The 27,740-nt window shown below is 41.6% G+C and overlaps 1 protein-coding gene across 4 annotated transcripts in view; it reads left to right on the top strand.

The window, feature by feature from the left end:
- Window positions 1–27,028, top strand: part of LOC115629541 (protein sprint) — a 155,559-nt gene extending 128,531 nt beyond the window's left edge. For 3 of the 4 annotated variants that reach the window (XM_030526022.1, XM_030526023.1, XM_030526021.1), the window contains 5 exons: window positions 13,382–14,957; window positions 15,143–16,282; window positions 16,357–16,590; window positions 25,500–26,326; window positions 26,404–27,028. In XM_030526022.1, the coding sequence (XP_030381882.1) occupies window positions 13,382–14,957; window positions 15,143–16,282; window positions 16,357–16,590; window positions 25,500–26,326; window positions 26,404–26,733 (4,107 nt within the window). In that variant the 3' untranslated portion in view covers window positions 26,734–27,028. Of the gene's footprint in view, window positions 1–13,381; window positions 14,958–15,142; window positions 16,283–16,356; window positions 16,591–23,982; window positions 24,110–24,172; window positions 25,247–25,499; window positions 26,327–26,403 lie in introns of those variants that run through there. The other variant, XM_030526024.1, reaches the window with a different exon arrangement.
- The last annotated feature ends 712 nt before the right edge of the window (window positions 27,029–27,740 follow it).

Here is a 27,740-nt window from a genome sequence, read left to right as displayed (position 1 = left end):
ATGGGGGATGTCATGCACATGTGCATGTTGTTGCTGTTTGAAAACATTTTTTCCTGCTGCCATTTGGCTGGGATTTGTTATGCCGGCCGCAGAATGTAATTAGCAGCAAATGCCGTCGCTGTTGTCGCCTGTGGTTGTTGCAGCCCCTGCTGATGGTCCGTGGCAGCGTGGCAGCGGCCGGTGATGGTCAGTGATGGTCAGTGGCCCCAGTGGACATCATTAGCGTGCTGTTCATTTCGTTTGTTTTCCTTGTTTGTTTATTTTTTTATGTTTGTTTGTTTGTGTGCCTTTGTGCAACTAATACTTAAAGTGTCCGCCGCCTGGCAATGCGCTTTAAAGCCTCAGCTAAAAAGTATGCTACAGTTTTTTTGCAACAACAACAAAATGCTGCTGTCCGAAATTTTCTTAGTTTTCTTTTCAATTATGCCCCAAATGTAATCCCTGATGGGGTTTCTTTCAAATTTTCTTTATTTTAACATCACAGCTCGCTTCTACACTTGTACAGAATTTTTCCTTAAAAATGCCTCTCAAGCTATGCCTTATTCTAAAAAGGAAATGCCATTCCCTATATGCGCCATATAGGTAATTAGGTTTTCTAAAAAGTCAAAAGGAAAATAACCTCCAAACAGTTCCAAGCTTTTCAATGGATATAAGGCTGCAAGGAAACTCTTGACAAACCAGATGAAACGAAGTTACTTAATGTATGCAAACAGTACCGAAAATTATTACACAATTTATTTAATAAATAGTTTAACCATTAGACCGACCTTAGTAAATGTGAGCCTGCTTCAGAAAATTTATTTATGTATCAAAATTTCAGTCAGAGTCAATGCGAAAAAGTACAAATGAATAACTAGAATTAATACACTAATTGTCAGCAAAAATAGTTGTCGAATATCTAACCGAGCTGACTTCGGGCATATTCGCGAGAAAGGTTTCTGAATCATGGTATCATGCTTTCAATTAACCTCATCTGCCAACTGATCTCTCGCCTTCTAGATGCTGCTGTCTCCGACGTCCACGAACACTTTTCCAGCGAATCTAATTGCTTTTTAGGCAGTTTTTTTTCTTTTTTTAATATTCTGTAGTTACTTCAAAAAACCAATATTAGAAACCCTTATGTGTGATCAAAAGCCAAGGATGGAAGTATCAAATAAAAACTTGATCTAAAGAAAATATAATTAATTTGCAGTGAATCAACAAATTCAAAGAATGTTCTTGCATTAAAATAGACTTTCAAAAAACTGTACTATAAATGCTTTCAAAAGTATAAACAGATTGCCACATACTCTTATTACTTCTTAGTAATTCTTTAACTCCATTTATTGCTCTGTCCCTTTTTGTCAATCATTTTTTAACCAAAAAAGACAATGAATTATTTAATTTCAAATCAGTAAGTTGCAAGCTTAAAGAAACATTCGGTGCGTCTGGATGATAGATACTGTTTGACACGGTTAAGCGCTTTATAGTCAAACCTATACGATTATTATTGGTGTTGCAGACTGCACCACATGACGTATGCGCAATATTTTGTGCATAAACGTTCCACAAACTTGGCGGCCACCAATTTATTGGCATGGCATTTGATTTATGCAGCAAGCACACATAAAACCTCGGTTTTTCCTTTCATTCGGCCATAATCAAGTTGTTAAGCTGCAGCTAAACGCCAAACGCACTGCGAGGGACACCACAAAATGGCCAATAGAGCTGATAAAGTGGAAGAGAGAAAAAGAGTGCATTTTTTAAATTGAATTTTTTGCATTTGTTTCTTTTTGTATTCTTCTTCTACTGCGTATTTGGTTTTGGCATGTGTGCCATTATAAGCTTGATGGTGTGTGTGTGAGTGCGTGTGTGTGTGCGTTTTTGTGGGTGGCAGCATAAAGTCAGACGCAAAAAGAGACAACAAAAAAGAAGAACAAGCGACGCATAGGCGCAGACAGTTTTTATTTATCACCCAACCAATCAGCCAACTGAGAACCATCAGGAGCAGGATACAGGCCATATCAGCAACAAAAACAACAACAACAACAACAACAACAAAAGCGACAACAACATGTGTCTGATGAGCGATAAGGGCTCGTAGACACACATAGCGTGGGTGCAATAACCCCGCAGGTCGGGTGGCACCGGTCGTTCAATACAAGTATATATCCATTGTTCAACTTTGAACTACAATACTTGTATGGCCAGCGTGCAGCACGAAAAATGCAAAATAACAACAATGCCCAGCCATAATAATAATGTGGGAGCTCAATTTTGGAACAGCCAGGGAACTATTAAAAAGATCTGCACTGCAGATTTGCTTTTTAAATAGTACCCAGCTTTGCTTGCAAAAGTCGAGCTTTTATTTTTCAAGCTACGTGTATTTATAAAACAAATGCAAACTCTCTTAATATACTCCCCTTTTAAACGAACACGAGGCGTGGCTCTTAGGCAGACACTTTTTCTAGAACATTCCCTTAGTGTACTAATTATTTAAGTACCTTCCTTAAGAGGACACTCCGCGTGGGCGGACAAAAGTTGGCCACAGGTTGGTGTCGTCCCAGACAGTTTTCACTGTATATCCAAATATATAGTTGAGCTGCTTTTCTTCTCATGTCTGATGTAAAGGAAAGATAGGTGCAATCTGGATGCTGCTTCTTGAAGGCTCTTGTCGTGTTCAGAGAGCCTCTGTGATTCGCTCGAGAAAGAGCAGGAGAAGCAGTTGCTTACCACTAGAATCGGCGCTATCTTGGTTTCCCTCTTCAGAACGTCAAATTGCGAAGTTGCCGTTTGTCCTTTTGGTGGACTTTATGATTTGAAATCAACCAGAAACTCCTCATCACTCGATGATAACAACTAACAACTGAGCAACGTTTTTCCCCATTTGAGTGCCTAACTGTCTCTACTTGAGGGCAGCAGCAATTTCAGCAAAGCCCTTTCTTTATTAAGTTGTTTGCTTTCTAAAACAAAAGGAATTTTAATCGTAATCGTGCTTTTTTTTGTTGTCAACCAAAAGTGTTGGAAGAATGCTATAAGAGCAGCCTTTAATTATATCGCCGTAAAGGACCAGTCGTAAAGTGTGATGGAAGACTATTTTGTGAAGAGCCAAGCAAGCCATTCTTGGCATTAATTTATGCGATATTAATATTAAATTACTTTTAAGAAAAAACAAAGAACAAAAACAAAAAAAAAAAGAAAGCATTTAGCTTGGGGGCTGAAGAGAAGGTTCAAGAACGATTACAGCTCCAGAGTAAGGAAACAGCTATTGTCTCCATGACGGCGCAGCGTGAGAATAATAATGCAGAATACAAAAATAAAAAAGCACAGCCCTAAGGATATGGTGTGGCCGTTGTCGTTGCCTTTGCCGCCTAATGAGTGTCGGCGGTTTCTGTGGTTATAGAACTGCATAAAATAACAAAATTATGTAGCGGAGCAGCAGGCGAGAATGGCCGCCGACCGCTGGCCGCTTGGCACTGGCAGCTGGGAGCTGAGAGCTGGAACTGAGAACTGAGAACTGGGCATTGGACTATTATCTAGCCATTGCCCGACCATTAGCCGCGTCGCGTGCTCGGGCATATAATAAAAATCTCATATTTTATTCAAATTGGTAATGTGAGAGCTTTAGAGTGCGCCACGGGATGCTGGCTGTCGGGTTTTTGGTTGCCCCGGCAGCAGGCAACAGGATAGCGACTGTCCTGTCATTCAGTTTTGCATTTCATTGACATTCATTTTTCGTTCGTTGTCTTTTTCCGTGCGTTCGCCTCTCGCTTTTGTTTTTCTCGCCCGCCTTCTTTGCTTTTCTTTGCATAGAAAATTGAATTTGAATCCAAAGTCCAACAATGAACAGCCACCAACCAGCCAACCATACGTTTGTATATATCTCTATGAAGAGTATACGGGTACATACATATATTCAACGTCTGACCGCACAACAACCGACAATTGAGGGCGGCAGCATTAGCTTGTACCATTGCCTTCCCACACACCCCATCCCCTCCAATCTCCAATCACCAATCTCCACTCTCCAGCTATTCATGTTTCATTTCCCTTTTACCGGACAACTGCCACTAAGCGGCTTTCTGGTTCGGCCCACAGTTCAAGAGTCACCCGCCACTGCCAGCCTTAAGCTGATTTCCTTTTATTTCCGTTCATGTATTCAATTTCGCTTTTCATCATTGCCAGACGCACTCACACACACATACTGGCTTATGACACACACATGGGCGTGTTCATTAAACTCATTTTGACTAACGGCTTTCAATTATAATTTTTTGTTAATAATTCATTAGCAAAATGTGTCATAGGCATTGTGCAGGTGTCCCGTCAAGCAACCGCAACAAAATGCAGCCAGACAATGCGTACGTGAGGCAGACAAGCCATCAAAATGTTGCACACACTGTATGGGTGGTTGTGTGTGTGTGTGTGTGTGTGGGTTTGGTTGTGTGGGTTTGGTTGTGTGGGTTTGGTTGTGTGGGTGGACAGTTAAAGTCAATGGCGTGGCAACAGCCTGAAAAGACCGACCTTCCCATAAACTACGAGTGCGAGTGTTGTCGGCTGGTCACTGGAACTTGTTGGGCTGCTAAGCTGCCTGCTTATACAGCAGACATATCTGTCTGTTCATACTATATATATATATATATATATATATATATATATATATATATATATATATAGCGTGCGCAGCAAATTCTGCTCAAGTTGGCCCAGCAATGGCCCAGGGCTTTCTGTTTTGAAAGTAAGAAAATTCATTTCAAAAACTTCCTAAGCTCGTCATCAAAATACGGGTATTTATTAGAAAAAGATCAATTATAGATAGAAAGAGAACTCCATTCAAATTACGACTACTACTTTTTCCTATATATTTCCAATATCTAAGGATTTTGACGTGCTAACTGAATATGGCGGTTGATCAATAATCATCCGCCTTTAACGACAGGGAACTTAGCTTAGAGATGTTAGCTTTGTCAAAACTTTACTCATTTATCGATTTGCCCTTTTTGCGGGCTTCTTCGTTAGTTCTTAGAAAATCAATTAATCCGCAGTTAAGATTCAAAATAAGATAGGGGTGAAGAAAGGTCGGTCCGATGGACATCAAACAGTACAACAAATAGCACATTCATTAACAATTTCAAAGCAGTGGACCGCTTGAAGCGAAATTCACGGCACTTTTTACGTTGAGTCCTCAACGTTGAGGAAATCTGAATACCAGACCCTAAGAGAGGGGCAAAATAATGTTTTTATCCGGCTGAAGCTGCTCCAAAAAAGACTAAAGATCCATTCCATTTGTCCATTCCATAAAAATGTTCACTATTTCTTGGAAATTATCCTCGTGAACTTTTTGCAGAAAAAAACAACAATCACAGAGCAGGAAAAAAAAGGAAGACAGGGCCCCATTTACTCGACTTACTCCTCTGATCTGACACCCAGCAACTTTTTTCTGTTCCCTAACATAAAACAAAACAAGAGAGAACGCTACAGTCGAGCAAGCCCGACAGTGTAATACCCTGTACCCAGGTAAACTTCCGTCACTGAGTTATATGCGCCTATAGCAGCAGCAAAAAGAGGAAGAAGAAGAGCGAACTTGTTGCTGCAGTTTGGGGGGGTTGTACTGGCGAGAATTTGTTTTGCTAATAACTTTTCTTAGAATTGACCGAATTAAATAAAATTTTATACAACAGTAGACAATTATATATAAATTATGTGTGCAAAGTTTGGTTTAGGTAGCATTTGAAATGTGGACGCTATTGACGAAATTCTGTAGCGGGGGAAGGGGGGGGGGGGGGGGGGGGGGGGGGGGGGGGGGGGGAATTAAAAAAAAAACATAAACTCGTCCTTACTCGGACCTAGGAGAATCTGGATGCCAACTTTGGTTATTCTAGCTTTTATAGTTTCTGAGATCCTCGCGTTCATCCAGACGGACGGACAGACGGACGGACAGACGGACGGACATGTCTAGATCGATTTCTCTCGTCATGCTGATCAAGAATATATATACTTTATAGGGTCGGAGATGCTTCCTTCTGTATGTTACATACTTTGCACAAACCTAATATACCCTTTTTACCCTACGGGTACAGGGTATAAAAACAAAACCAGACCTCAAGAGGATTGCAAGGAAAACAAATTCAGCTTAAATGAAGAAGACGGGAGGAAGCCTTTTTAGACAGTTTGAAAAATAAATATATACAATATATATTTTTTTGGTGGCACCAATGTTGGGAAAAGTGTTTCAGCGTTAAAAAATAAATAAATTGTGAAAATTGTCTTTATACTTGTAGTATATCAGCACTCGTATGCTAAAAAAAATATCAGCTTATATGGATGCTTTCTATAACATTTTATTCTAGGTTCAGCTAATAAATAAATAACATAAATAAACTTTTTATTTATAACACCTACCTATAAATAAATAAAATTAATAAAATTTTTTATTTATACCACCTATCTATAAATAAATAACATAAATAAACTTTTCATTTATAACACCTATCTATAAATAATTAAAATAAACTTTTCATTTATAACACCCATCTATAAATAAATAAAATTGAACTTTTTATTTATACCACCTATCTATAAATAAATAACATAAATAAACTTTTTATTTATAACACCTATCTATAAATAATTAAAATAAACTTTTCATTTATAACACCCATCTATAAATAAATAAAATTGAACTTTTTATTTATACCACCTATCTATAAATAAATAACATAAATAAACTTTTTATTTATAACACCTATCTATAAATAAATAAAATTAATAAAAAATTTTATTTATACCACCTATCTATAAATAAATAACATAAATAAACTTTTTATTTATAACACCTATCTATAAATAATTAAAATAAACTTTTCATTTATAACACCCATCTATAAATAAATAAAATTAAACTTTTTATTTATAACACCTATCTATAAATAAATAATTAAAATAAACTTTTTATTTATAACACCTATCTATAAAAAAACAAATAAAATAAACTTTTCATTTATAACACCCATCTATAAATAAATAAAATTAAACTTTTTATTTATACCACCTGTCTATAAATAAATAACATAAATAAACTTTTTATTTATACCACCTATCTATAAATAAATAACATAAATAAACTTTTTATTTATAACACCTATCTATAAATAAATAATTAAAATAAACTTTTTATTTATACCACCCCTCTAGTATATCGCACACCCATTCGACATGTTGAAACATTTGAAATGTAGTTAAAGCTATTATTCAAGCACTTTCTAAACGCATTTCAAAGACATTTAAACATATAATACTTAAAAATTTACTAACAAATCAGTTATAAAGTCAAGCAACACTGATTTATGTTCAGAAAGCAACGCGTATTTCAGAAATGTGTGGAGTCTAGTTGGGGGTTTTAGGCAGACACGTCATTCCGTTGTTACAGCCACTGAGCCAAGTAAACAGAGCATTAGCATCTGTTTTAGGCTTTAGGTGGGCGCCTGTGCCATCCCGCCCATTATGTAAATGATATGGCTGACCAGGCGGCCATTGTCGCCATTATGTTGTCAAGACTTGCTGTCAAGCATGTTGATGTGCCATCCATGATTGATGAGTTGCCAAGCAGAGAAATGCTGCACCACGAGTTGCAATACTTGTATATACTTACACGATTTGATGATTATAGACTGAAACGTGGCGTTGAGAGCGGCAGTAGAGACAGCAGTAGAGACAGCAGTAGAGACAGCAGCAGCCGAACCCAATCCAACCAAACCAAACGAGTCTATTTGCGGCTCCAAACTTGATTACGGCGCAGACATGAGAGCATTGGGGCGGCGGCGGTGCTGCACTTTCAATTCATGGCCAGCAACCAGACCGAAAAATGGTAGACTGGCAACAGCTGCGGCTTGCTGCATGCGGCATGCGACATGAGACATGGTGACAAACAGTGGCAACAACAATGGGAGAAAGGGTGCGTTTGCCTTGAAGCACGCGACTCGAAATGGAAACCGGAAATGTAGTTACGCGTCGAGTTGCTGCCAAGTTGTTGGCTGCAACATTTGCCAAGTCTGGCCAGCAGTTTTCGTTTTTACTTTTTATTTTCTTTTGCTTCACCCTTTCGCGCTGAATGTGTGATTTGTGGAAATGCCACATTTTTCCACATTGCCGCCGGCGGCCCATATGAAGTTTTCAATCTGCACCCAACAGTGTCGCACTCCTTTCGTGCCGGCAATACAGGAAATTAAGGCGTTAAGTGTTTTTTGTGGTTCCCCAATTATTGGCCACACACACACCTGTCTGTCTGTCTCTACTGTTCAATATTCCTGCGTCCTGCGTCCATTCACTCACAACCTCATAACCATGTGCTCATATGTTGAACATCTATTTCCGGCCAGCCTAAATGCTTGCCACAGTCTGTGGCAACAGCTCGCAAGTCAACGAACTGCAAGTGGAAGTGCATTAAGAAATGCATTTGCAACACAGACGGCTATACATTAAGCAAGAAGAACAAGAAGCAACCCACACTCTTCCCCTCCCCACCCATTACTCGTCTGTGCATGTAACTGCTGGAATGCTGCTGCATACGTGTTTGTTGTGTGCATGCTAATTGAACTGCCACGCCCCCAACGCCCACACTGCACACACACAATTGCAACTTTGATTGCAACTACCACGACATTTGATTTTGCAATCCACTCACACACACACGCACACACTTGCCATGTTTTCGCATCCGGCAAATGGCGACCAGGTATTGAATAATTCCAATGCTATACACACCTTCAAAATGAATTTTCAAATAAAAAGTTAAACTCAAATTATTCCCCTTTTTTAAGAAAAGTTTTTAATTCTACATATCTTTTTTTTTTAACTCTTAAGTATTTAAAATTTGTCCTTGATTGGACCTTCAATTTGATGACTACTTGAAACTTCGATCATGCTTCTGCTTAAAATCCCTTCTTTTTTTTTTGAAAAGTTTTTAATTCTACATATCTTTTTTTTAAACTCTTAAGTATTTATTTACAATCTGTCCTCGGTTGCAAATTGTATGATTATTTGAAACTTCGATAGTGCTTCTCCGCTGATAATTGCGAAGACTTCTAATTATAAAGCCATATATATTTATTCGACTATGGAACTCTCTCCGAAATTATTTTTTATTGAAAAATGCGAAAAACTAAAGCACAAAAATATAAAAAGCAATATATATATATATATATATATATATATATAATAGATATATAGATATATATATATATATATATATATATATATATATATATATATATATAGATATATATATATATATATATATATATATATATATATATATATATATATACAATAGCAATTATTATGAAATTCTAGTAGAAATCATTCAAAACGTTTCTTTTGTTTTCATACAAGTATTTTTCAAATGTGTTTCAATTACTGTAGCCATCGAATTGAGAAATTGTTGGAAAAAGTTTGGCCTCCAGCTTCCACATTAATGAACATCAGTTGAAGTTGAACTCTAGTATACGAAACTGCAATAAATATTGTTGTTCACCTGTTGTACATTTCATTTTAAAAACTTTACAAATAAGTAGACTTAAAATAAGGAGGAAAAATACCTCAACATCTGCCCCCTTTTCCAATGAATATTGCTGCTGTGCTTTATTATTTGCGAATTTAAAAATGTACTAACTAAAATAATGATGGTTAAGGAGTTAAGGCTCCAAATTCGATTCGTTAGGCTGTCGACGATTTATAATTGGCCTAACGAAAATAAGGTTGGATTTGTGTTGGATAGCAGAAGATTGAGATCTGAGTTAAGGTTCTAAAATCGATTCGTTAGGCTGTGTAATGCTAGTTTTACTTTAAATGCCTTGCGTTCTAAAGGGTCTATACGAGTAGTGTTAGTTCTTTTAAAACCTAAAAAGTGATCAAAAATAAAATATAATTTGGTGATAATATAAATATTTGGTGACCCCTTGCTTAACAACATTTCCACATTTTTTATAGACAACACTTCTAGCAGGAATTCCAAAATTAGACAGTCGCTACGAATCCTGGCGCTTATAGTAATACTACTTTAATACTTCAGTCTTTAAATTATATAAAAATGTAAGCTGTCGTGTTATGGCCAAAGCTACAGGCCGACTTGCAACATCAAAAAATAAATAAATAAATTTTAAAAAATAGCGATAAAAACAACTTCTTGTATAGATGTGCAAATTAGTATTTCTCTTCATTTCTTTAAAGGCACTTCTCTAACATACTTACAAATATGCAGATGAATGTATTTACTGCACTGTGTGTGTGTGTGTGTGTGTGTGTGTGTGTGTGTGTGTGTGTGTGTGTGTGTGTGTGTGTGTGTGTGTGTGAGTGAGTAGACAGAGAAGCCACAAATTCTGTAACGTCTGTAACGCCTTTTTATTGTTAACCGCAGCAAAAATTTGTCAATTTGGTCATAAAATGCAGGCGCATATAAGAGAATGTATATAGTATATATATATATATATATATATATATAGAAAGCATTGCATACTTTTGGCTGCCAAAGACACTCGCACACACACACACACACACACACATACTTAGTCTGCGTCTTTTGTGTGCTCTGCTTAGCTTGTTAAGACATTTTTACGCTCGTTTTGTCTTCGTGCTTCACTTTTCTTTACTTTTCTCGTGCGCCCCCTCCCACTCTCTCACTCTCCCGCTCCCGTTCTATTTCCTGTTGGCGTTGCTTTCATTGCCAAATTGCATTTCCGTGCCGGGGTCAGCCAGCACTAAGACCAGTCTCACACATACACACGAATAAGCACACACACACACATACATAGATACAGTCACATTATTAAATCAATATAAAAATGCGCTCACTTTAACAATTCGCTTGTCTGGCATTCGTAATGGAATCAGCAGCCAAAAGCTTGCTTTAAAAACGCCGTAAATCCAATAAAAAAAAAGCAGCCCCATCTTTTCATCTGGATTACCCATCTTCTCATATTTTTTATTATTATTATTATTATGGTTTTTTTTCTCGAACTGCGATTTGAAAATGTGCGGAACACAAATCATAAACAACGCTGCGGGGCGTGCGAGTACGCGACTCTCGCACATTCAGTAAATATATACAGACTTATAAATACGAATACATATATACTTGTATGTATGTGTGTAAAACCCCCATCGTTCAGTCAACGCGCTTATTGAAATCTAAAGAAAAAAATAATAATTGCATGCTTTTAGGGTTGCTGCGAGAATTGAAAAGCATCGGAACTTGGGCATAAGCTGCTCCTCCTGCTGCTGTTGTTGTTGTTGTTGTTGTTGCTACTGCTGTTGTTGTTGTTGTAGTTGTGCGTGTACAGGACTTTAAGTAAAGTGCTCATTATGAAAAGTTTTGCAGGCGATTAGCAAATGGGCGACAATATAAAGTTCAGCCATCCTCCTGGTTTCTGGTCAAGTGCGACAGACCTAGACACGCTGGTGCTGTGAGTGGTTGATGGTCGATGGTCGATGTTTGCCACAGCCAGTTGTTGTTGTTGTTGCTGTTGTTGTTGCTGATGTCTTGGCGCAGCGTCTGCAAAGTTTTCAGAGGTGGCACCAACAGCCAAAGCCGAAGCAGCAGAAGCAGCAGCAGCAGCAGACACTAGACAGCCAGCAGGACAAGGAGCAGGCAGTCGAGCGCAGTAGTGGGCAGCGCCAGAAACGCGTTGCATACTTCAAGGCGTGCACGCGCGTATGGAATAACAATTTATCATTGTTCAAGCCGCTAGCCGTTGAAATTTATGTTCGCATTTTTAACGCAACATTAAGTACAATGCAAATTTAAAGCGGCAATAATACAGCAACTGCTCCTTGCCCCTTAGGATTGCAGAGCTCTTCTGTTTTTATAGCGCGCAGATTTTCGTGGCAACAACCCATGCCCATGCCCATGCCCATGCCCATGCCCATGCCCCCAAGAATGCGGCAAACAACTCTCTCAAAAGCTCATCAATTTATAGCCACAATGGGCTCGGCTCCTTCTTGCCCAAATAGGGCGATGAATCATCTCAAGTGTGCAACAAACAATAGTGTTTTCCTCGCTCTTTAATTTAAAATATGCTTTCGTTGCTTAGTGGTTCAGATAATAACCTGTAGTGGACGGTTTATTCAGAACTTTTTCGATTCTAGAAACACAAAAACTAATTCTTGCCTTTTCACCAGTTAGATGCATTTCCCCGAACACCCAAATAAATCTCAATGAGCTCAAACATTTCGTCTAAATCTATCCCATTGGGACTTGCAAATCAATTATTTCTATTATTTATAACAATTGTATATCTAAGCCCAGGTATTGTTATTAGTTTATTAGTTAATGTTATGTAACGACCTTGAGGGTCGTGGCTGGCTTATCACTTTGATAACCAACTAAAGTAACATTCTACTATACAACACCATAAATCACAACCGATATATGCGTATGATTAAAAGGGCTATCAGCTGAGAGCTTTCCGACATAGCTATACACGGACATCCTGTTCATTGTTTTGATTTTTTTTTTGGTCTTTCTAGTTGGTTATCAACATAAAACCCCAATATAAAATAAAATAAAAAATAAGCTTATTTTCATTCGTTACAAATATATTTCACAAATTGAAATGGTTTTTGGTTGAATACTGTTTATGGGTGATTTTTGAAGTTTGATTAGGTAGCTATATATTGAAGAAATCTGATTAAAAACAATTGCTTGGATATAACATGAGGAAACAAACAGCGTTAGCTAGAGCTAGACTCAAACCTGTCTCTACACCCTGAAGTTAATTAACTGTTTTATTCAACAATTTCCACGATATGCGATATACATAACTCAATTGAAGTACAAGAAAGAACGCTAAAGCTTAAGTTTTGGGAGTAAAATAAAATAAACTCGTGTAGCGTGAGGACTAGAAGCTTCTACATACAAAGTTTGTTTAATGTGCGCTCAGCGGTTTCCAAGATCCAGGCGTTCATCCAGACGGACAGACGCACAGACAGACGGACATGTCCAGATCGATTTCTCGTCATGCTGATTAAGAATATACACATATATACGTATATAACTTTTGGGGTCCGATATGTTTCCTTATGCCTGTTTTTACTTGTACTTATATGTACTTATCCTTTGGTTTATATCAAAACTTCCTTTCCTTATCCAACTCCGCCGAGCCACCTTTGCTGCTCACTAACATTCAGCGTAAATTTCAAACATAATACTACTTCAAAATAAAGTTATGAAAGCGAAATGTTAACAGTCTCGCATTGAACTTAAGACGGTGTTGTGCAATTATAGTTTTGTTACGGACCGACACATTCTTTCTATTTCTGTTATTTGTCATGAAATATCAGACTAGCTTATGGGGCTTGAACATACACTAATGCAGCATTTTTCCACTCTTTCCTCTACCCCCCACAGACGTTCATAGTGCGCGGCTCCAGTCAGCCCAACACCATGGCAGTCTCGGTGCGCTTGCCTCCGGACACGGGTCCATATATCGAACACTATCTGATACAATCGCTGGAGAATGTGATGAGTCTAGAGAGCTCACGCTTCAAATTCTCTTCCATTCCGGCACTGATAGCCCACTACGCCCAGTGCTGCGATGAGTTGCCCGTACAGTTGATGCTGCCCCGAGTGCTGCGTGAGGCGAACAATCGTAAAAAGTTGTCTTCCCTGGCACTGCTCGGCCAGGAGTTCTGGAGCTATGCAAGCAGCCCGGCAGTCGTGGGTCCACCCATTTTAGGTGCAACGCAGAAAACCTCCGCCACGGACCAGCTGTTGGATGCCAAGTCCCCGCTCTCGCTCACAGAGACCAGCGGACTAGGCACGGCAACTTTCTTCAGCGATGCACCCAAGCCATCTAACAATAACAACAACAATGTGGTTAGCTCGGCCGCACCAGCAGTAGCCAGCACGCTGTTCAGTCCCACGGGCAGTAGCCAGCTTATTGGAATGTTTAGCCAGGCAGGCACGCCCTCGGACACCAACTCAAGCATGAGCTCGTTCACGACCAGCGGCGGCCAGCACATGCCGCTGATGAGTCCCAATTCGGTGGACTCGGTCATACTGACCATGTCGCCGGTGGTTGAGACGCCCATGGGCACGTCGACTCCGCGTCCAGGCTTCCTGCCCTGCAACGGTCCCCCTGCGGAGCAACTGCCCAGCTCAGTCATCAACAATCTTAGCACATTCAAGGGCAATGGCAATACAATCAGCGCACCAAACAGCGGACCCGGCAAGCTGGTCAACAGCCTGGCCGAGCTCAACCATGGCGCTATGATCGGTGAGGTGCGGCCCCAACGACCGAAGCCCCCGAACACATTGAATCTCAAGCCGCCAGCACCGCCCTTGCGTTGGTCTAAGCCGCAGTCGCCAGACCAGCAGCTGACTGCTAGCAACAACTTTACGGTGACCACCACAGTCACCTTCTCTATGGATGGCAATGCGAACAATGGCGGTACGCAAGCCAGTGCTGCGGCGAACACAACAAATCCGGCACAGATTGTTGAGGTGACGACTCCTGCATCCACAAATCCTTTCAATTCGGTGCTCAATGGGAATCCGAGCACTTTCCAGACCTTTTCGAAGCGACTGTCGCCGGAAGGTGAATGCAAGGACACACTGTCCTCGCAGGGCTCATCAAACGAAAGTCGCTGGCAGTCGCAGTCCAGTCGCGATTCAAATAATAGCCAACGCAAAATACTTTCTCCAATAACGCCGAGCGGCGCCCAAGGATTAGCGAGCCATGGCGGCAGCAGCGGCAAGTCACGGAAGTCTCGCGCACGCTTGGAGTCTTCCACGCACTACAAGAAGTCAGATATTCTGGAGAGCCCGCAGATGTATTGCGGCAGTGCCCTGATCGACAAGACCAGCGACTATGAGGATGTCTGGTCGCCCAGTGACCAAACCCGTCTACTGACCAGTTTCAAGCCGGCGCCAGACACACTGGGTCGAGTGCACAATCGCAGGCCCGATCTGCTGGCCGAAACACGTAAGTAACTTAGGAGTTATTTGAAAGGTAGGAGGGAAGTGCTTTTAAAGTGAAAGGAACTAAGAACGATTGCTTCGTTGCTCGCAAAGGAACAGTCGTTACTTAAGAATCTGTTTAGACAACCTGACTAATACTCTTCATTGTTCGCCTTAACAATCTTCTCATGTATTCGTATATCTTTGCAGCCAGCACACCGACTCCTACAACCAATATACTATCACCATGCGACGATACGATCGTCCATGATGGCAGCCAGCAGCTGTTGCAGTTCTCCGGCGATGCGCCGCCACGTTGCCGCACCGGCCTTCTCTTGCCTGCTCCACCCAATGCTGCTGCTGGTGCTGCAGCCGCCGCCGCCATGACCCAATCATTAACAGAGCCATCCTGCCAAGCAATGGAGAGCGGCGGTGATGGCGACACCACGCCCACGGCCGGCCAAACGCCTGGCTCGCGCAGCAAGCAGGGCAGTCCCTTCTACGCAGAGCCCGCCGATGCGCTTCGCCAGGCCGCACAAGGCAATGCGGTGGTCGCTGCCATGGCGGCAAACATTTTACGTCAACAGCAACGCAATCAGCAGCTGCCCGCCAATCAGCGGCACTCGGAGCCACTGAAGGGCGGCCTGCCTTCCGTGCCGCTTCTTCTGCCCGGCGATTTCGAGAAAATGGCCGGCAGTCTTGATGAGCTGAAACAGAAGCAGAAACCGCTGGCGCAGGCGCCGACGACGCAGCAACAGCAGCCGGCAAAGCGCATTCAAAATCAAATCGAACACTGGCAGCTGGACAGTAGCTGGGAGTTTATGGCAAAGCAGGACGATGCAACGACACGCAGTGGCGCCAACTATGGCGACTATGACTCGACGGCTGACTGGCAAGAGGCGCAGGCACGCGGCCAGACCGGGCCCGAGAAGGAGAACTCCCTAGGTCGCGACAAGGATGCAAACAAGAAGCGACCATTGACCGTGCACCAAATTATTGCCAATCGATTGCCGGATCTGAATTTGCCGGAGCTAGTTCGCTGTTCCACGCCACAACAGCTCCTAGCACAGCTGCCAGCGCCTTTGCAGCCCCTGCTGCAAAGCAATCGGAGCGTTTCGGCCGCCCTATCATCGGGGGGTGGTGCCAGTGCGAGTGAGACCAATGGCAGCCAGAAGTCATTCCAGAGCCAGAACGGCTGCCGGCTGTCCTCGTACGATAATGTGGAACGCACCTGTGCCACCTCGTGGCAGAACTATTGCGGAGATATTGATTCGGCACAGTCAGACGATGGCACCATATTTTCAGAGCCGTGGGAGTCGTCGCAGTGGGACTCAAACATTCAGCATGATGGTGAGTCCAGCTCGTATCCTCATCACAAGCTAATAACTTTACATTCCTTTTTCATATGCATTTCGTTCCGGCAGAGATGACACTCACCTCGGACACCATACACCTATCCAAGTGTCCACCCGCAGTCTCCGAGGACGACACAATCGTTGAGGAACTCAACAGCACCAAAGATGGCAGCCACAGTGGCAGCAGCTGCAACCAGGACACGCTCAAGGCGAACAAAAATGGCGCCAGCAATAACAAAGTGTGTCGACCAAAGGTGGCCACCATATTGCGTAACCCCAGCATGCGAGATCGAGAAATATTATGTAAGTAGCACTAATTGTTTATACCTTGTACCCTGAACTCGTAGTGGTACAAGCTTTGTGAAAAGAAAACATCTGTATTCTCACCATGTATTCTTAATAAGCATGCTGTGAGAAAACGAACTAGGCGTGTCCGTCCGTCTGTATGAACGTCTGGATTTCGGAAACGGCTGATCGCATATTAGCCAAACTTTGTATTTAGACTCTTTAAGGCCACAGACATTACGAGTTTATTTTATTTTGTAGATTTCACTTCCCCACCCTCCAAGCTACAGAATTTCGTCAATACTGCCTATAGTTTCAAAGCTACATAAAGCAAACTTTGCAAGTCTGTTAATTAAACAGAAATTAGATAACTGTTGACTGTAGTGCTGAGCTTGTCTAAATAGGAATGTAGATTGGAATGAATTATTTGTGAGATGGAATTGTGCACATCATTATTTTGTCTCTGATCGAATGTTAATAAGTCCTAAGATTGTAAAGATAAAAGATTTACAGCTCAGTATCAAGCCGGGCTGGACATAAACATTGAAAAAGGGAAGAAAAATGAATTTACAATTTAATGTCAAGCTGGTTACCTGTAGAGATCGATATGAACTGAATCGTTGTAATCAGATAGGGGGATCTTAGCTGATCGAGCAGGTGCTTTATGATCTCCACAACTCCACAACTGTACCAACATGATTCTTAATGGCAATAAAGGATTTACGTTTTAAATTTTAACCGCTGGAGTGCGATGCTTGAGCTGAAGATCAGCCTCTAAATATTAAGCTGAGGCATCCTAGATCGGGTTTCAAAGCCAGATATAGCGTCATTGCATGCGTAATTGCAATCAATTGTGTATTGCTGTGCACAAACAAAAGAGACGATCGATTCCGACGACATCGTCATCGTCATCGTCGGCGACACTGTCATGCACCAGTGCTACAAGTATATGGCGCACGAGATTCACATTGGAACGAAAGCAAAACACAGAATCGAAAACAACAACAACAACAACAACAATAGGGGAAGTATACGCAGTATACCTAAACAGAAAGAGGAGACGAGAGCCCTGGCAAATATTTACAAGCGATCGACAACAACAACAACAAATAAGTACATACCCGTATGCCTTACAACGCTATCGTGGCAGCCACAAACCCATGCCGGTTGCAACCGGAATTCTTTGGCGGGAGCTACGATGTCGCCGTCGGTACAAGTATCAGAGACTGCGGCAGCGGCGCAACTTTGTTGAATGCAACCAGGCCGCCGACGACGATGGCAACGACTACAAAGCACTGCCGAAACTTATCTGCTGCGCAACCCTAGCCATCCCCCTCCAGCACCCCTGCCCCCACTCCTAGCCCTAGGCCTAGCCCTTAGCCCCAATCCCAGCAGCACCCCGAACGAAAAAATGCGTCGCAGTTTGCAAACTAAAGCCAAACAATTTGATAAGTTTTGATTGCAATAACAGTAGCAGAACTCGTCGTCGAAGTCGTAGTCTGCATAAATATTGGACCAGCCTGCGTCAGCGTCGACGTCCACACGCTGCCGCCATTGCTGCACTTTGGAATGTAAACCAAATCAAATGCTGGCTTTTTATCAGCGCCTTCACTCACTGCTTCACTGCTCAATGGGATGCGTAATTTGCGAGGCGTCCATCCATCCATTGCCGACAGACCCCAGCCACACGCCCGGATCTATTCTGGGTCAATGTAATGCTGATGCAATGCACACACAAACAGCGGGCGGGCGGCCCGACCGACGGACACCGCTCCTATTTATAGCAACTGTCTAAATTTATTTCACACCATCGATGGTCGGTGTTTCAACGAAGTGGATAAGAAGCTATCGTAATGCCAGAGCGTGGGAAAGGAAGAAAAAAAAAAAAAACAAGAAATGAAAGACACCATGACCTGAGAGCATGATGAACAAGATAAATACTTTTATGCCAACACAGATCTAAAAGGTATTATATGTATTCGCTGATCAAACCTCTGTTCTTTTAACTAGCCAGTCAGCCAGTTTTTGCAATCAATTTTGAAGATTCAGGCTGGCAAGTCCTACAAACATTATACTTCTTTATCAGCATTATTTATCACATATATCTTTAGTGGATAGCTATTTTTGAAGTCTCCTCTATGATTCATACTCTTTCTACTACCCGTTCTAGACCACAGCTTTATTTCAACAAACCCTAAAATACCGCCCTCTCTCTCTCTTCTTAATTATCCGCGCTCCTTCATCTCTACAACCTTATCTGAGTATTAAAGTTAAAGCTTAAATAGATCACTTTTTAAAAATGGCTTTTTCTTAGTCAGCTTAAATGCACCAATATTTTTAGTGGAATAGCTATTTTAGAAGTATCCTCCATAGTCCTCGATCTAGTCAGGAGTTTCCGTTACAACAAACCTCATTTCTTTCGTCAGTCTTCTTAATTCTCCGCGCTGCTTCATCTTCCCAAGCGTATATTAAAGTTAAGACTTAAGTATATCAGTTTAAACAAATGTCTCTTTCTTTGCACTTCCTGACCTTTGATAAAAAGAGACTGGTTTTAAGATTTCTCTATGAAATCTTAAATCTTTATGGGTGGTTGATAAAACCCAATCTAATCAGAATGAAATCTAGATAAAAGTCAAAACTAAAACATTTGCCAGCGAAAAAAACTTCTCATCTCTCTTTGTCAACTAAAAAAAATGAGATGACATGGGAGAAGAGGATTATGAAGAGTCGTCTCTTAATTAGTTTGTGTTTAGTTGCCTGACAACTGCTATAGTTTAGTTTTGTTTTTGATTTCTTAACGACCATTATTAAAATGTAATCTCTTGCTTTAGTAACAGCACGAGCATATATCTCAGAGATAAGTGGAATGCGCACGCCAAAACAATATTTTTAGACTGATATCACATTATCAGATTAGAATAGTTCGCTGAACCTAATTAATGCGGGCACCTTGAATCGCATCGTTGTGTACAAGGTTTATAAAAATATTAACTATCATTAGATTGGTTTGTTGCCACAACACTTCGTGCCAGAAATCGTGTAGAAGAAAATAAGCTTGAGGAATACAGCCTTTCAGCTTTACTTCCTCATCGCATCTCATAAGTAGTATACAAGTAGTATGTATGGTAGCCCCAACCTATAAACCTGCGTTCCAATAAAGGTTTTTCCAAATGGCGCAGTTCGGAAAAACTTCTAACAAATGGCTGATGCAATTACCATTTGCCATTGCAGCAAATGCTTAGCTCGGAACGCATCCGATCGGATCAGATCGGATCGATTCAGCCCCGTCCTCATCGCCTCACCCCACCCCGCTCCACCCCGACTTAGCTTGGCTTGGCTGGTATCTCGTGCGTGGTGCCTCTATTGTTGTCTGTTTTGGTTGGTGGCGTCATTTTCATTTTTCTAAGCAGCGGCAGAAGCTGAAGCTGAAGCAGACGTTCGCAATCAGTAGCCAGCGTGGCTTTATGCTGATAAGCAGATGGGAGAGTGAGCTGAACGGCTGCTCAAGAAGGGGCATTGAGAAAGGCTTACAAACGCTCTTACATGCGAGTATATAATTGAAAAACTGGAGCATACACTCATTGGATGGGTTCACACAAAACACAAATAAATGCCAGGGCGAGCAGAATCAGGGCAGGCTAGACTGGGGTGAATACAAGTATTTAGGAATTTTAAGAATGAAACGAATTAACTGAAAAGGGCAGATCATTCCAAGCAGCTAATGAGTTCCTTCTTCAAGAATACTCCAAACTTCAATTGGGAAAATTCAACTTCTACTTTAAACTTTGATTGAGAAAATTCAACTTCTACTTTAAACTTTGATTGAGAAAATTCAACTTCTACTTTAAACCTTAATTGAGAAAATTCAACTTCTACTTTAAACCTTAATTGAGAAAATTCAACTTCTACTTTAAACTTTGATTGAGAAAATTCAACTTCTACTTTAAACTTTGATTGAGAAAATTCAACTTCTACTTTAAACCTTAATTGAGAAAATTCAACTTCTACTTTAAACTTTGATTGAGAAAATTCAACTTCTACTTTAAACTTTGATTGAGAAAATTCAACGTCTACTTTAAACCTTAATTGAGAAAATTCAACTTCTACTTTAAACTTTGATTGAGAAAATTCAACTTCTACTTTAAACTTTGATTGAGAAAATTCAACTTCTACTTTAAACCTTAATTGAGAAAATTCAACTTCTACTTTAAGCCTTAATTGAGAAAATTCAACTTCTACTTTAAACTTTGATTGAGAAAATTCAACTTCTACTTTAAACCTTAATTGAGAAAATTCAACTTCTACTTTAAACTTTGATTGAGAAAATTCAACTTCTACTTTAAACTTTGATTGAGAAAATTCAACGTCTACTTTAAACCTTAATTGAGAAAATTCAACTTCTACTTTAAACTTTGATTGAGAAAATTCAACTTCTACTTTAAACTTTGATTGAGAAAATTCAACTTCTACTTTAAACTTTAATTGAGAAAATTCAACTTCTACTTTAAACATTAATTGAGAAAATTCAACTTCTACTTTAAACTTTAATTGAGAAAATTCAACTTCTACTTTAAACATTAATTGAGAAAATTCAACTTCTACTTTAAACTTTGATTGAGAAAATTCAACTTCTACTTTAAACTTTGATTGAGAAAATTCAACTTCTACTTTAAACTTTGATTGAGAAAATTCAACTTCTACTTTAAACTTTGATTGAGAAAATTCAACTTCTACTTTAAACTTTGATTGAGAAAATTCAACTTCTACTTTAAACTTTGATTGAGAAAATTCAACTTCTACTTTAAACCTTAATTGAGAAAATTCAACTTCTACTTTAAACCTTAATTGAGAAAATTCAACTTCTACTTTAAACTTTGATTGAGAAAATTCAACTTCTACTTTAAACTTTGATTGAGAAAATTCAACTTCTACTTTAAACCTTAATTGAGAAAATTCAACTTCTACTTTAAACCTTAATTGAGAAAATTCAACTTCTACTTTAAACCTTAATTGAGAAAATTCAACTTCTACTTTAAACTTTAATTGAGAAAATTCAACTTCTACTTTAAACATTAATTGAGAAAATTCAACTTCTACTTTAAACTTTGATTGAGAAAATTAGACTTCTATTTCAAACTTCAATTGAGAAAATGAATCTATATATTGAACTAACAGAGGCACCAAAAAGAGGGAGTCACTAATAAACAAAAATTAGTTCGTTAACAAGGATCTCTTGCGATTAAATATATTCTCGGCACTGCCTACGTTCCTATAGTTTTTAATATTGTCTGTGAATCAAGTATTTAAAAGATTTTAAAGTTTAGTTTTTTATCTGCTCATTTCTGTGCTTTATCACTAATTTTCGCAGATCGGTGGAAGCCATTGCTAGGCACGAAATCTTTTGAGAAAGCTTCTTAAAAATACGAGAATTTCTAGAAGCAAGCAAGATCTAATATTTTAAGAAACGAGGAATTTCCTTTTATTGGCGGTGCACGGCTCAAAGAAAAAAGTGTCAAATCAGGGCAGGAATATGGTCTGTTACTTATGTATATCTTCCTAAGGATACATCTAAAGTTTAGGTTCTTTCGGTTTCTTCAACGAAAATAGAGATATAGATAAGCTACAAAACTGCATCATTAGTTTTATTTCCCTAGTTCTGTCAGTCGTGTGTAGACTGTATCTTCGATTATTTTGCTTAACATTTGAAGCAGTTAATCCGAGGGAATACCCAAATTTTGTATTACTTTAAATGAGAAGGAAGAGAGCGCGGAATGAGCTACTCCGCGGTTATTCCCGTCTTGAATGCGTCATTTCTGTGAATTACAATTGCTGCCTGGGCGGTACAAATGGATAACGCTTATGCACTTGTACTTGTATAATCGTACTTAGTACGTATTTGTAGTTTACGGTTGAACAGTAATTTGTCATGCTGCGGGAAATCGCGGCACTTACTCCTCCATAGCTGCTGCTATTCTCGATAACTAATTGGTTCAAGTTGCGGTCTACAGATGTTTGCACAATACGAGTGCGAGTATAGCCTCGTATGCTTTGTAACGCTGATAAATACCCAGTCTGCTCGATTTGCAGTTGGCACGCCATGAATCAACCCACAGGCATGGATTAGCTCGCCATAATCGAAGCGTGCCCTCCTCCTCGTCCTCCTACTCCTCCTGCCAATGGACTGTTGTGGCTGACTGGCAAGTCAATTGAGGCGACACTCATAGCCACAAGTGGCTATGGTGGTGGTGGCGGTGGCGGTGGCGGTTCAGGTAGTGTCCAGAACTACGACCTACCTGGGGGTAACAACCTCAGAGAGACAGTGGAAGGTGTGTGCACGTGTTGTCCTCCCTCACACCTGAAACGTGGTTGCGCCACGTCAACAGCCTGCGGTGTTGCATTGATCTCTCTCGAGAAGGGGTTGGAACTGAGTCATGGCTATTTCCTCTTAACCCAGTTTTGTCGAGGCACGCGAGCGAGATAACTCGGGCAGCCAGCTCGAACCGCAATCAATTTGTAATCTCGCTGCCGGACTCTCTATCTGTCTCTCTGTCAGGCTGCCCGTCAGTTTAGAGCTTGAAGCCAACTCAGGCCCCATTTGTATACCCGTATATTAGTATATTATGGCAAATGGGTAGATCTTGTATAAACGATCAGCGGAGACTCGATCTGAACTGTTTATTAATGTTTTCGACCGAAGATAAATACTACCTGCTAGCAAGAGCTATGAAGACTTTAAATTCAAAAGTAATTGGAAAAGTAATTGGATAGATGTTTATACAAGATCAGCAGCGCGATCTAAACTATTATATTATATCCGATCTATTTATTAATGTTTTCAACCGAAGATAGTTACTACTAGCTAGCAAGAGTCACATCGACAAGTCATACGAATATCTTTATGTTGGGACATTCAAATGGCACAGGCATTTGAAAATACTTAGCGCTATACTTGTATTCCTGTGGTTGCTGGTTAGCTCAGCTATTTGATTTCGTTGAGAGCACTTCGCACTACCTGTTCAGTTGAGAATTGTGCGGCAAGTTAAGGAACAATGTTGCAATCGAGAACGTACTACGAGCACCCGTATACCTGGGCTGGCGGGCGATGCGGAAATTCCCGGACAGGATCGCAAATGCAGCTGCATCCTCTACCTGTGAGGATGCAAACGGAGAGCTGAGCAAGCGACGAGCTTAGGCAAAAATTCAAATGAGGTCGAGCAGTGGTCGAAATTCAGGGCGCAGTGACGCGCTCGCGCTGTCGTCGTAGACGCTATCTTTTGTGCCTGCGCCGCAACTGCGCTGCCGATGCCGCTGCCGGCGTCGGCGGCGACGTCGACGATCAGTCATCGTCTTATAAACTAATGCGTATGAAGTTCGGAATTAGTTTTGCATTCGCCGTGCTTAGAGCAACATCAACATCAGTGCAATCGCAATCGTAGTCGCAAAAGCCGACGACGAGCCGAGCAACGACCAGCCGAGACCATCAGCAGCCATAGAGAGAAGAGCGAAGAGCAGAGAACCATCGTGTGCCAGTTTTCCAGTGTGTGCCGATGAGAAACTTGCGTTTTCGTCAATTCGTATTAGCTGGAAAAAATCGTTACAGAATCCATCATGAGCTGGTTCAGAAGATCGTCGCGCGCAAGCCACGCGAACCGCCTACATAGTGAGAGCGATCTGCGCGGCCCCGAGGGGAAAGGGCAGCATCTGGATATGTCGAAGTCGCTGTGCAGCCTGGACGAGCGGTGCATTGAGCGCCTGGAACCGGAGGAGTTCTTTCACGATCCCGACCATGTGCGACACTACAAGGAGGAGGCCGTCTTCCTCAGCATAATGGCCGAGTGGGAAATTGTGGAGCATCCCTCACAGGAGAACTACTTCTCGGCCGATTTTGAGGAGGAGTTGCTGCAACGACACACACACACACACACGTCCCGCCCCACGCACCCAGATGTAGATCTCGAGCAAGATGTGGAGCTAAGCAAGCCGCTGTCCCTGTCAGGTGTACGGCGCAAGCGCAAGTTCTACGAATTACTGTTCGTGGACAACATCCAAACGGGCATTTTGCTGCCGGACGACAACGGCGGCTGCATGCCACGATCCCCGCGCACGGAGTCCAGTGCGGCGCATTGCAAAAAGTCGAAATACGCGAGCAGCCAAAGCAGCGGACTCAGCTCGATCTCCATGGACACTAGTCTGTCCAATCGCACCTGCCCCAAACAGGTGCTTAAAGACTGTCGCATTAATCGCAAGCAACTGAAGACTGAGGCACTGGCCGGCTCTATAATGGGCGCCATTGGCAAGTGTCCGAGCAAGGACGAAACGTTGGCCACCACAAGAGCGAGTCGCAACACAAATTCGAATTTGAATTCGAACTCGAACTGCTCGAACCTTAACGACGAAGACGACGCCTGCCATCCGGCCGAGCTCAACACCTGTGATCATTACGATATTAAGAAGTTTTTTCGACTCGACGATCAGGGAAACATACTGCTGAACATGTCACACATTGAGGAGTGCCGGGGTTTTGGGTTCGCGGCGACGACCCAAACGCAGAGTCGTCGTCTCTATAGGCGCTATCGGCGCAGGTGCGAGTGCATCGACGAGGACTATTGCCGAGAACGCGGCTGCTGTGCACTGCTCCAACGCGTACTCTGCCTGTTCTGGCAACTCATGAGTGGTGAGTGGGTGGGTTTAGGGAGAGACTAATGAGAGACCTACATCCTTTTTAGACTGCCTGCTTCAGTGGAATATACGTAGATTAAGCATCAAGTGTTCCACTTAATTGCCTTGTATTAGTCCAATATATTTCAATCTCTCTCTCTCTCTCTCTCTCTCTCTGTGAGAGTTGCAGCTTAAGATTACTTTATATCCTTGATATCCTTTTCAGCGAACTCTATCTGATATTTCTCTCTCCTTCCCTGTCGTTGCAGGCCACCCCCGTAATAAGATCAATGTGCACAGCGCCGGTCCTGGTGATACGCTGCGCGCCTACACGCTCCAGCTGGCTCGGGATCCGAGCTCAACGTTCGCCCGCAACATCGAGAACTTCATCTGTTGCACGAAGGAATCGCGCGAGGCAGCCCCCCAGGTAATCATGCGGAACATGCGCCAGTTCATGAGCGGCATGAAGAACTATCTAGTGAAGCATGGCGAGGGGAAGTTCCATGCCGAGATGCAAGCGGCACGAACGCGCCTCAAGGCCGACGAGTTCCTCAATCTGGACGCCATACTTGAGACTGTGATGCACCAGCTGGTGGTGTTGCCGCTACGGGAGCATCTCTACGGCATTTTCGTCGACTATTACAAGCGCTCCGAGGACATCCAACTGCTCGCCCAGAATGTCAAATACGCCTGCGAACGGGATCCGGTCGATTTTGGAATACGGCCGACTGTGACGCCGCCATCGCAGTCGGCGTTGCGCATCATCGCCAACCTCCTGTGGCGTCTGCAAGAGGCCGAATTGCCGCTGGACAAGCTCGAGCTCTTCCTCTGCGTCATCTCGACGGTGTTCGATGCCACCGGATGTCCGCGTGGCCAGCAGCTGGGCGCCGACGATTTTCTGCCCGTGCTCGTCTATGTGGTGGCCAAGTGCGGTTTTGTTGGCGCCGAAATCGAGGCCGAATTCATGTGGGGTCTCCTGCAGCCCACGCTGCTCAATGGCGAGCCAGGATATTATCTGACCGCGCTCTGCAGCGCCGTTCAAGTGCTCAAGACGTTCATGTCCTCCGAAAACGAAAGCGGCAGCGGCTCGCTGGATGTAAGTACACAGCTCACAAATCTATATTTATTTCCATTGCATTCGATTTCATATCTGGTTTTTCCCTCTATTCGCAGTGGCGCGCCCCCTGTCTGCCGGCCTGCTCCAGCGTCCTGCGCGTCATTATACCGAATGAGTGCAATGGCTCGCTACAGACCCGAACACTGCCCGTACGCCCGCACACGACAACGCGCGAGGTGTGCCGCATTATTGCGCACAAGGCGCGCATCACCAATCCGCAGGACTATGCGCTCTTCAAGCTCGTCGACGGCGAGGAGACGCTCCTCACCGATGCCGAATGCCCCCAGGATGTCCGTCTGGCGGCCAAAGGCAAGCATTGCATGCTCGCCTACAAGCGCATTGATGCGAAAATTGCTTGGCCCACGGCTACGCAGCCCAGCAATTAAGGCCCCTATCCCCAATTCCCACTCCCCAGTCCCCAGTCCCCCTACTACCCGCAAACTGCTCACTAACTGGCATATTTGATTAATAATTTATTATTATTACATTAAAATATACTTAGTAGCTTGTAAGTAAAGCTAATACATAAATAATACATACATACATATATATACATCTAATGTGTACTAAAACGAAACAGTATTGAGTTAAGCACGCGGTTTTTTTTTTTCTAATTACAATATGGTTATACTTTTTTTGTCTAATAAATATACACAAAAGAACATTTTTAATACATACTTATACCTATATTTATTGATATCTACAAACAAATATAGTATATGAGAGATGGCGATGCTTTCTTGTAGACAGACGACTGCCGTCGCATCATTTTCAAACAGAATCGTATTTACACACACATACACACTATATATACGTACATATAAAGATATATATCAACTGGAACCAATCTACGAAACAACAACAGTTCAATCGTCAAACAATCAAAAACAAAATATTTAGAAAACAACAAACGGAAAGAAGAAACGAACAAAAATAGCGAATGAAGCGAATCAATTGCTCTAAAACTTCAGTCTTACCAGCGGCGCAGCGCTCGAAAAACTGTCAGCAATTAGTGTTGCACAGTGACTCGTCAACTGTTGCACACACTGTGCTATAATTTCTGTAAAACGCATTTAATATGTAATTTTTGTTTAAACATTGCATAATACATGTAATTATAATATTTATGTAATACACGAAGCCAACATATACGGTATATATAGCGATTTTTTTTTTGTATACTTTGTAAAATATATGACAAGTAATCAGATAGCAAGCAGGCAAGGCAATTATTTAATATTAATAATAACAATAAACATTATTAATGGAAAAATGCTATGGTTTTGTTTTTCTTCTCGTCAAAAAGAAATTGAAATTGAAATAAATTCAATTCAACGAATTAAATAAATAATTGAATATACTTTGGATTTCGTTTTAGCGGTGCATTGCGAAT

Source organism: Scaptodrosophila lebanonensis, unplaced genomic scaffold (genome assembly GCF_003285725.1).
Source record: "Scaptodrosophila lebanonensis strain 11010-0011.00,11010-0021.00 unplaced genomic scaffold, SlebRS2 tig00000155-arrow-arrow-pilon, whole genome shotgun sequence".
NCBI classification, from domain to species: domain Eukaryota; kingdom Metazoa; phylum Arthropoda; class Insecta; order Diptera; family Drosophilidae; genus Scaptodrosophila; species Scaptodrosophila lebanonensis.
Note: the sequence above shows the minus strand (reverse complement) of the source record. Positions and strands in the feature narration are given on the sequence as shown.